Source organism: Leucoraja erinacea, chromosome 15 (genome assembly GCF_028641065.1).
Source record: "Leucoraja erinacea ecotype New England chromosome 15, Leri_hhj_1, whole genome shotgun sequence".
Lineage (NCBI taxonomy): Eukaryota > Metazoa > Chordata > Chondrichthyes > Rajiformes > Rajidae > Leucoraja > Leucoraja erinaceus.
In genome coordinates this window covers 43,999,159-44,009,133 of record NC_073391.1, presented here as the reverse complement: position 1 = coordinate 44,009,133, position 9,975 = coordinate 43,999,159, and the positions used below count along the sequence as shown (strand labels likewise).

General features: G+C 48.9%; 2 protein-coding genes across 2 annotated transcripts; one reads left to right on the top strand and one right to left on the bottom strand.

Moving 5' to 3' along the window:
- Window positions 1–300: 300 nt before the first annotated feature.
- LOC129704348 (zinc finger protein 239-like) lies at window positions 301–4,471 on the bottom strand. Its single transcript, XM_055647432.1, has 2 exons — window positions 4,336–4,471; window positions 301–2,985 (listed from the first exon to the last, which is right to left on the bottom strand). The coding sequence occupies exon 2, from the start codon at window positions 2,399–2,401 to the stop codon at window positions 1,691–1,693; it is 711 nt and encodes a 236-aa protein (XP_055503407.1). The 5' UTR covers window positions 2,402–2,985; window positions 4,336–4,471; the 3' UTR covers window positions 301–1,690.
- Window positions 4,472–4,731: 260 nt separating this feature from the next.
- LOC129704344 (zinc finger protein 239-like) lies at window positions 4,732–9,749 on the top strand. Its single transcript, XM_055647428.1, has 2 exons — window positions 4,732–4,864; window positions 6,196–9,749. Exon 2 carries the CDS (start codon window positions 6,288–6,290, stop codon window positions 7,071–7,073), a length of 786 nt encoding a protein of 261 aa, XP_055503403.1. The 5' UTR covers window positions 4,732–4,864; window positions 6,196–6,287; the 3' UTR covers window positions 7,074–9,749.
- Window positions 9,750–9,975: the final 226 nt, after the last annotated feature.

The following is a 9,975-nucleotide window of genomic DNA, read 5'->3' as shown; positions in this document are numbered from 1 at the left end:
TAGTCTAAAGATAGACAGAAAATGCTGAAGCATCTCTGGGTAGAAGGGACGGGTGACGTGTCAGGTCAAGACCCTTCTTCAGTCAGGAAAGAGGGAGACACATAGATAAAGAAGGGTAAGGTGCAAAAACGAGGCATCAAAGAAAATGTGGAACAAGATACTCGTCTGAAGAAGGGTTTCGGCCCGAAACGTTGCCTATTTCCTTCGCTCCATAGATGCTGCTGCACCCGCTGAGTTTCTCCAGCTTTTCTGTGTAACCTCCGATTCTCCAGCATCTGCAGTTCCCTCTTTAACACAAGATACTCGTACTTATCTGTATGTCTTTCACTTCCCTGACTCTCAGTCTGGGAATGGTGCTGCAAGAATTTCATTGTTCCATTGTCAGTATGTATAACAATTAAATAGTCTTGACTCTCCCTCTCTCGATTCTTGTCGCCAAAGAGTTAGTCATCAATGGTCGCCGACTTCATGTTCATAAGTGATAGGAGAAGAATTAGACCATTCTGTCCATCGAATCGACTCCACCATTCAATCATGGCTGATCTATCTTTCCCTCTTAACCCCATTCTCCCGCCCTCTCCCCATAACCCCTGACAACAACAGCGATTGATAAAGAATCCAAAACAGATAGTAGAACTAGGTCTTATTAATTCAATAAATTATTAACCACAATACAAGAACAAAACAAAACTGAATATCCTTAGTGCAACCAAGGACAGTCCATAGAAGTTCATTGCACTTCACTGTCTTGAGTGATTAAGATTCGTATCCTTCTTGACAGATCATAAATAGACGATCGGTTTTAGCCATTGAAACAGAATTGGATAATCACTTGATGGAGAAATGCTTCAAGAAAATGAACATTAGTGCGGTAACATCGAAAACCAGTGAATTCAGAGTGGCGCAGTTGCCTCACAGCGCCAGAAACCCGGGTTCAATCCTGACTAAGGGTGCTGTCTGTGCAGAGTTTGTACATTCTCCCTGAGACCTCGTAGGTTTTCTCCGGGTGCTCTGGTTTCCTCTCACACTCCAAAGACGTACGGGTTTGTACGTTATTGGGATTTGGTAAAAAAATTGTAAATTGGCCCAAAGATGTAGGATAGTGGTTGTGTATGGGAGTGATCACTGGTTGGCATGAACATGGTGGGGCCAAAGGGCCTGTTTCCGCACTGTAGCTCTAAAGTAGAGCGCACTGCATTGCTCCGAGCAGTATTCTCCTTTATGCGTTGTATAGTGCATGACTCTGTGGCTTGATACCCCATTAAGACGTTGCAGTGGCAGACCTGCTGCCTCACGCGACCCGAGTTTGACCCTGACTTCAGGTGCTGCTTCTGTGGAGTTTGCACCTTCTCCCCGTGACCTTGTGGGTTTCCCTCCGGGTGTTCCGCTTCCCTCTCAAATGTGGAGAGATTGTGGACAGTGAGAGTGTGGACAGAGGGGGACAGAGAGAGGGAGGGGGGGACAGAGAGAGGGAGAGGGGGACAGAGAGACAGAGAGGGGGACAGAGAGAGAGAGAGGGGGGGACAGTGGCTCAGGCATAGTACACTAACGTCACACTAGATGGCTTACCCATGATAAGAATAATTACCAGAAAAATGTTGCAGTTTAAAATCTACAGATATTAACCATGACCTGTTAGAACGAATGCGGGGTTCAGTCCATGATGTGATGAACAGTGCCCGGGTGCCAGTCACGAGTGCACCCGCTCGTGTCTAAGCTGGTCGGAGGAGCGGGTGAATCCCTTGCCACACACGGAGCAGGTGAACGGCCTCTCCCCGGTGTGAGTGCGCTGGTGGGTCAGCAGGTCCTGCTTGCTCTTGGAGCTCTTCCCGCACACACCGCACTGGAAGGGCCTGCGGTCGGTGTGGACGAGCTGGTGGGTCAGCAGGTCCCTCGCCGTCTTGAAGCTCTTTTCGCAGGCGGAGCAGCGGAAAGGTCTGTCGTCGGCGTGGACCAGCTGGTGCCGCAGCAGGTTGGACGACCAGGAGAACCGCTTCCCACACGCGGAGCAAGTGAACGGCCTCTCGCCCGTGTGGGTGCGCTGGTGGGTCAGCAGGTCGTTCTTGCTCTTGTACTTCTTGTCGCACTCGGGGCATTGGAAGGGCCGTTCCTCGGTGTGGACCCGCCGGTGGGCCTGCAGCTTGGAGAGCTCGGTGAACCTCTTCCCGCACAGAGGGCAAGTGAACGGCCTCTCCCCCGTGTGAATCCGCTGGTGCGTCACCAGGCCGGACGACTTGGTGAAGCCCTTTCCGCACAGGGAGCAGATGAACGGCCTCTCCCCCGTGTGGCTGCGCCGGTGCGTTTCCAGCTGCGACGGGTAATTAAATCCCTTCCCGCAGTCCCCACACTTCCACGGCTTCTCCGTGGTGTAAGCGTCCCTGTGTTCCTCCAGGCTGAACATAGTGGTGCAGCGGTCGAGATGCTGCCTCACAATGCCAGAGACCCGGCTTCGATTCTGACTGCGGGTGCTGTCTGTACGGAGTTTGTTCGTTCTCCCCGTGACCTTGCTTTGGTTTTCTCAGAGTGCTCTGGTTTCCACTCACACTTGAAAGACGTACAGGTTGGTAGATCAATTGGCATTGGTAAAATTGTAAATAGTCCCTAGTGTGTGTGAGGTAGTGTTAGTGTGCGGGGATCGCTGTTCAGCTCAGACTCGGTGGGCCGAAGGGCCTATTTCTGCGTTGCATCTCTAAAACTAAAAGTAAATACAGGTGTACAATGTCTCCATGTTGTTAATAGCACAATGCGTTGGCAGCCAAAGTGTCCGTACCTGTTTTCCATTCAATGCAACGCTGCACTCCTTCTTCTGTGCCTGAGTTTCTTGGAAGGTTTTCCACATCTCAAATGATGTTTGAAATTGTTCTCCACTTGCCCTACAACTAAATGCTTCACCATCCATTCAAAACTCCGATGAAGTGGACGACATGCCAGAACTTTACTTGAGTTCTTGTTGAGTTTTTCAGCAAATCATTAACCTCCCGCACCCTGTAAAGAGAGTTTTAAAAAGCCATTACTGTAAATAGCGGACTTTGCAACAATCAAAAGTAATGTCCCAACCCAAATCCAGTTTGGGATGCTGCCTGACCAGCTGAGTTACTCCAGTATTTTGTGTCTATCTTCAGTGTAAACTAGCATCTGTAGTTCCTTCCTACACATTGATTGTATTTATGTATTGTATTATCTGATTTGCTTGGATAGCGTGCAAAACAAATATTTTCACTGTACCTCAGTATACATGACAATAATAAACCTAATTAAGTAACAGAATTAGCAGACAAACCAAAGAGGGACCCGGCATGGGTGGCCCACCAAGGGAACAAAGATGGACCATTGGAACTACATTGAGCACTTTGTAACTTTGTCAGTGCCCTTTATGTGGCGATTATTTGCATACTTTGTGTAAGGTATGCAAAACAAGGAATTCCACTGTGACATGTCACCTGTGATAATAATAATAATAAAGTCTCATTCATTCAAACGGAATATAGACACAAAATGCTGGAGTAACTCAGCAAACAGGCAGCATCTCTGGGTAGAAGGAATGAGTGATGTTTTGGATCGAGACCCTTCTTCCGACTGAGAGTCAGGGGAGAGGGAAACAAGAGACATGGAAGGGTAAAGTGTGAAAACAATCAGTCAAAGGGGACGAAGATGAAGGAAAATGTTGTACAGCTGGAGGGCAGGTGAAATGACAGAGGGGGTGCAGCGAGAGAGAATAGTGCAGAATTGAAGAATGCCTAATGTGAAGAATGTTTTCAAAGTAGGCATACCTTGACGAGATTTCACAGTGGAGAAGACGCAATGTGTAAAAGGAACTACAGTACAGGTGCTGGTTTACATTGAAGATAGACACAAAACACTTTGAAGTTCTCTTCTGTCCGACGAGTATTTTGCAACATTCACTCTCGCTGCACCCCATCTTTGATTCCTCCTGCTCTTCGGCCATCAGGCTATTAAACCTGGCTCGGACAAAACTCTGATTATTAATAACCCATTTTCTGTTATTTGCACTTCATCAGTTTATTTATTCAAGTGTGTATATATTCATATTATGGTATGAGTTTCTCCAGCTTTTTTGTGTAACCTTCATATTATGGTATACGGACACACTTATCTGTTTTGTAGTAAATGCCTACTATGTTCTGTGTGCTGAAGCAAAGCAAGAATTTAATTGTCCTATACAGGGACACATGACAATAAATTCACTTGAACTTGAACATTTTCCTTGATTTCGTCCCCTTTGATCTCACGTTTTCACACCTTACCCTTCCATATCTCTCGATTCCCTCTCCCCTGCCTCTCAGCTAGAAGGAACGTCTCGACCCGCAACCTCACCTCTTTCTTCCATCCAGAGATGAAGCCTGTCCCGCCGAATTACTCCAGCATTTTGTGTCTTATCTTCGATGTTAACCAGCAGCTGCAGTCTGTACCTGTTCCCTGCTGCTTGCTGTCAGTGACCAGGCAGGTCCACAGCTGACAGGGGAGAGGTGCGCATGCGCGAGGTGGAGAGCCCCCCCCCCCCCCTCGCCAGCCCCCGCGCATGCGCAGTGAGGGCGGCCGCGGGCCTGGGTAACGCCGGGCAACGTCCCGGTCCTCGGCTCCGGGCCACAGGCGCGACCCGGCGGATCGTCAGCGAGCTCCCGCCACCATTCGAGCAACGACGCGGCGCCGCCAGAAGCACCGACTCCTCGCCGTCTCCTCCCGTTTCCAGCGACACCGACTCTCGACAAAGGACGGGACCAGCATGCAGCGCGGCCAGGTGGAGCATGCGCACTCTCCGCTGGGAAAATCAATAGGATGGATAGAGCACTTGCGGCGCGAAGAGCATTGTGGATCTTTTGGCCGCCATTAGTCCACTGCCTTGGTACGTTTCCCACCTACCCCCCGACACCCATCAGCTGCAATTTCCATCATTGTCACCTTGATATTTCATTTTACCGACGTGGAAGTGGGTTTATTTCTCTTGTTTTATTTCCTATGTCATGCATGTAACCGAATCTACAACTTACAGCAATAGAAAACAAATAAAACTGTAAATGCTGGAAATATGTGTCATAGATCAGTCCTAGAGTCTTACAGCGCGGAAACAGGCCCTTCGGCCCATCATGTCCCATCTACACTAGTCCCACCAACATGCGTTTGACCATCTCCCTCTAATCCTGCCCTATCCATGTACCATGTCATGGGAAGGGACTGGACCCGTTGGAGCTGAGGAAGGGGGGAGGAGGAGTGTGGGTGGTGGTCGGAAGGATCATGTGAAGATAAGGCGAAATAAGTTTGGTAGGACAATACATCAGGCAGAACCAATTATCAAAGGTCAGTCATCAGTCTGAAGAAGGGTCTCGACCCGAAACATCAACCATTCCTTCTCTCCAGAGATGCTGCCTATCCCGCTGAGTTACTCCAGCATTTTGTGGCTAGGCAGAAACATTTGCCCCACCCTGGTAGTGTTGTTTGTGGATTTGCGCTGGGTGCGACAAGTAAGGTTGGCTCACGTTAAGGAAAGACCCGTTGCATTTTGCAGCATTTTACCAATTGCAGATAAGGCCTTTTGCATTAGGAATGGTGTTAAATGCAGAAGGCACAGCTGGCCCTGAATGCAGCTCTCTTGTCCATCATACCAGTTCTGTTACTCCACGTTTGCATCCACTCCCTACGCACGGGAGGCAAATTTACCGAGGTCAATTAACCAGCAAACCCGCATGCATTTGGCATGTGGGACGAAACCGGAGCACCCGGAGGAAACTCACACGGTCACAGGAAGAACATGCAAACTCCACGCAGACAGCACCCGAGATCAGGATCAAACCTGGGTCTCCATGTGCTGCGAGGCATGAGCTTTACCGGTTTCGTCACTGTGACCACCTAAACAAAACAATTTCGTATACTGCCCAGAAGGAAACTGAATTATCGTGCCCTTACTTCTTAATCTTACAGCTGAAGTTTGCCAATTTGGGAAGCATAGTCAAAATTCAGGTCAGTCTGCTGAGGTATAGACTTCCTCTCCGTCACTATCTTCCAGCTTACTCCCTCCTCCTGAATACATGTTGGGCATTTTGTTGTGTTTTACGTGGCAATCTTAATCACGACATCACCACATCCTTTTCACTCGGTTTCAGTCTTTTTCAGTTATTTGATGCAAACTTTCGTGCTCCATTATTTTTCTCCTTCTCCTGCTTTCAATTCGCTTTGTAGGGGTTCAGAAGGCGGGGATTTTCGGACAGGCGCCAAAGCGACGGCGCTCTCACCTTGTCCACTGAGACCCGCTCGTTGTTGCACCCCGAGACATGGAAGCGAAGGGTCCGGCTCATTGCGTGGAGAAGCCGTACACGTGCTCCGTGTGTGGGCGAGGCTTCAGCCGGGCGTCCGGCCTGTCGAGGCACAGGCACAGCCACGCCGGGGAGAAACCGTGCAAGTGCGGAGATTGTGGGAAGGGCTTCAGTTACCCTTTCGAACTCGAGATCCACCGGCGCAGCCACACCGGGGAGAGGCCGTTCACCTGCTCCGTGTGCGCCAAAGGATTCACGCATTTCTCCGCCCTGTTGAAGCATCGGCGGGTTCACACCGACGAGAGACCTTTCAACTGCCCGGACTGTGCCAAGTGCTACAAGAGCTCGGGGGAACTAACGTGCCACCAGCGTATTCACACCGACGAGAGGCCGTTCAGGTGCTCTCACTGCGGGACCGGCTTCAGGCGATCATCTGACCTCACGGTGCACCAGCGCACACACACCGGGGAGAGGCCGTTCACCTGCTCGGAGTGCGGGAAGGGATTCCCTCAGTCCTCCCAGCTCACGGCTCACCAACTGGTTCACACCAACCAGCGGCCCTTCAAATGTTCCGACTGCGAGAAGAGCTTTAAGAGCAAGAAGGTGCTGATCACGCATCAGCAAGTTCACACCGGGGAGTGGCCGTTCATCTGCTCCGTGTGTGGGAAAGGATTTGCCCGGTCCTCCCACCTCCAGAAGCACCAGCGAGTTCACACCGGGGAGAGACCCTTCTTCTGCTCTGTATGTGGAAAAGGATTTGCGCAGTCATCCACACTGCTGAGGCACCAGCGAGTTCACAAGTGATTGCTCAGGTTGGATTCTGCTGCTGTTGACCCAAGGAATGATTGCTGTCCACTGTATTTTTTTCATCTTCTAATATTCCTGGCCTGGAATCAAATATAACAGAACACAAAGTGCTGGAGTACAAACTCAGCGGATCAGGCGTCATCTCTGGAGAACATAAGTGAAGTTTCAGGTTATGACTCTTCTGGCTCCCTTGAGTTACTCCAGAGCTTTGTTTCCTTCTGTGTAAAGCAGCATCTGCAGTTCCTTGTTGCTACGGTATGTTCTGGATTGAAGGATGCTAAAGAACACAAAGTGCTGGAGTAACTCAGCGGGTCAGGCAGCATCTCTGGGTAGGATATGGATAGGTGACATATCGGGTCGGGACCCTTCTTCAGGCTGCCTGGCACACTGAGTTACTCCAGCTGCTGCCTGACTAATTGAGTTACTCCTGCATTTTGTGTCCTTTAGTGTAAGCCAGCATCTGCAGTTACTTGTTTCTCCGTTCTGGATCAGCTGGTAACTATTGTGTGTTTAGTTTAGTTTAGAGATACAGCGCGGAAACAGGCCCTTCGGCCCACCGCGACCGCACCGACCAGAAATCCCGCACATTAGCACTATCCTACACACGCTGGGGACAATTTTACAATTATACCAAGCCAATTAACCTCAAAACCTGGGTGTCTTTGAAGGGTGGGAGGAATCCAAAGATCTCGGAGAAAACCCACGCGATCACAGGGAGAACGTACAAGTTCAAGTGAGTTTATTGTCATGTGCCCCTGATAGGACAATGACATTCTTGCTTTGCTTCAGCACACAGAACATAGTAGGCATTTACTACAAAACAGATCAATGTGTCCATATACCATTGTATAAATATATACACACACATGAATAAATAGTACAAATAACAGATAATAGGTTATTGATGATCAGAGTTTTGTCCGAGCCAGGTTTAATAGCCTGATGGCTGTGGGGAAGTAGGTATTCCTGAACCTGGTTGTTGCAGTCTTCAGGCTCCTGTACCTTCTACCTGAAGGTAGCAGGGAGATGAGTGTGTGGCCAGGATGGTGTAGGTCTTTGATGATATTGCCAGCCTTTTTAAGGCAGCGACTGCGATAAATCACCCCGATGGAAGGAAGGTCAGGTCCGATGATGGACTGGGCAAACTCCGTACAGAGAGGACCCGAAGCCGGGATGGAACCCGGATCTCTGGCACTGTAAGGCAGCAACTCTACCGCTGTGCCACTGTGCCGTGTGCCTTCGTCTTTTCCTCCCATGAGGTCCCAAGACCTGGCTACAACTCAGAAGTGATAATCAGAATAATAGTGTAATTGCAGCACAAATTCTGTGTGAATGCAGGAGCTCACTGGAAACAGCAACTGGCACTTTGTCTCCTCTTATCTCTATTCCTTAACAGCAAAATTTAGGGTTAAACCCGAGGAAATAATTTCCCTCTACAATGCATATAAAGTTGGCAAAGACAATACGGAATACTGGATGTATGCTGTCCAATTGGAGACGTAAAACTGCAATCTATTCTTGATAAGTATTCCACTTCCGTGCGAAAATGCGGAGACTACTGTTTTATGGATGGTTGAATCAATCTGCTGATGCAAAACTGCCTTTCCTCTGTGACCATCAGTCAGTATATTTGATGCAGAGAATAATATTATGTAGAAGCAAGGAACTTTAGATGCTGATTCATAGAGTAACTGTAGGAGCTGGAGTAACAGCGGGTCAGTCAGCATTCCTGGAGAACGTGGATAGGTGACGTTTCGGGTCGGGACTCTTCCTGACCTGTGTTCTCCTATTACCCATCACATGTATTTACCTATTACCTACTATGCTTTGTCCTGCCCCTCCTCTCTTCCAAAATTTTTTACCCCTCCCCAAGCAATCAGTCTGAGTAAGGGTCCAGATTAGAAATTTCGCCTGTCCATGTTCTCCAGAGATGCTGCCTGACCCGCTGAGATTTTTATTTTAGAAATTCAGAGCAGAAACAGGCCTCCCGGCCGACCAGCGGTCCCAGCACATTAACACTATCCTACACACACTAGGGATAATTTAAATTTATACCAAGCCAATTGGGCTACAAGCTATGTACGTCTTTGGAGTGTGGGAGGTTTACCAGTGAAAACCCACACATGTCGTGAGGAGAACGTACATTTAGTTAGATCATGCTTGAAGAGTAGCACAGTGGTAGAGTTGCTGCCTTACAGCGCCAGAGATCAGTGTTTGATATTGACTAAGGGTGCTTGTCTGTACGGAGTTTGTACGTTCTCCCGGTGTTGGACATCGGAGATGTGAAAGGCTGAGGTAAATGTGCTTTCGTTGCATTTGATCCAAGTGCATAACACTTTCTCTGCAACGTTCTGCTTTTGTTCTCCCCACTGTGTAATATGTACGCGATCTGGTGTCAATAGCCCCAAATGTGAATCTTATGTTTCTTCCCATTAGGAATAAAGTCATTTTTATTTTGATAAACTGGACTTTCCTGGCGTATTGTTTTATGCAGGGCCTGTGGAAGTCTGGGGTACAGTACACGGATACAGCTGTGCACCGGACACGGATTGTGCATGCATGTGTTGTGTGTGTCAAGCCAATAGGTTGGGTTGTAACATGTTTTTCCATGCAGCACAGCGCAGCGGTACAGTCGCTGCCTCACAGAACATTTTGTGTCTACACCCTAGTACAGGTTGAACACCGATTTTCCGGCACCCTCGGTCTCAGAACCTGTCTGGATTGTCCGTTTCTCCAAACCAACAGAGGTCATGCGGTAATGAAATGCCAATACACTCCTCGCCCTCTAATGACTCCCCTTCCGTGTCTCGAAACATAAAAACATAGCAAATAGGTGCAGGCGTAGGCCATTCGGCCCTTCGAGCCTGCACCGCCATTCAATGTGATCATGGCTGATCAT

What these genes read in the sequence shown, in the direction of transcription:
- LOC129704348 (XM_055647432.1), bottom strand. Translation starts at nt 2,401, where the DNA reads ATGTTCAGCCTGGAGGAACACAGGGACGCTTACACCACGGAGAAGCCG.
- LOC129704344 (XM_055647428.1), top strand. Translation starts at nt 6,288, where the DNA reads ATGGAAGCGAAGGGTCCGGCTCATTGCGTGGAGAAGCCGTACACGTGC.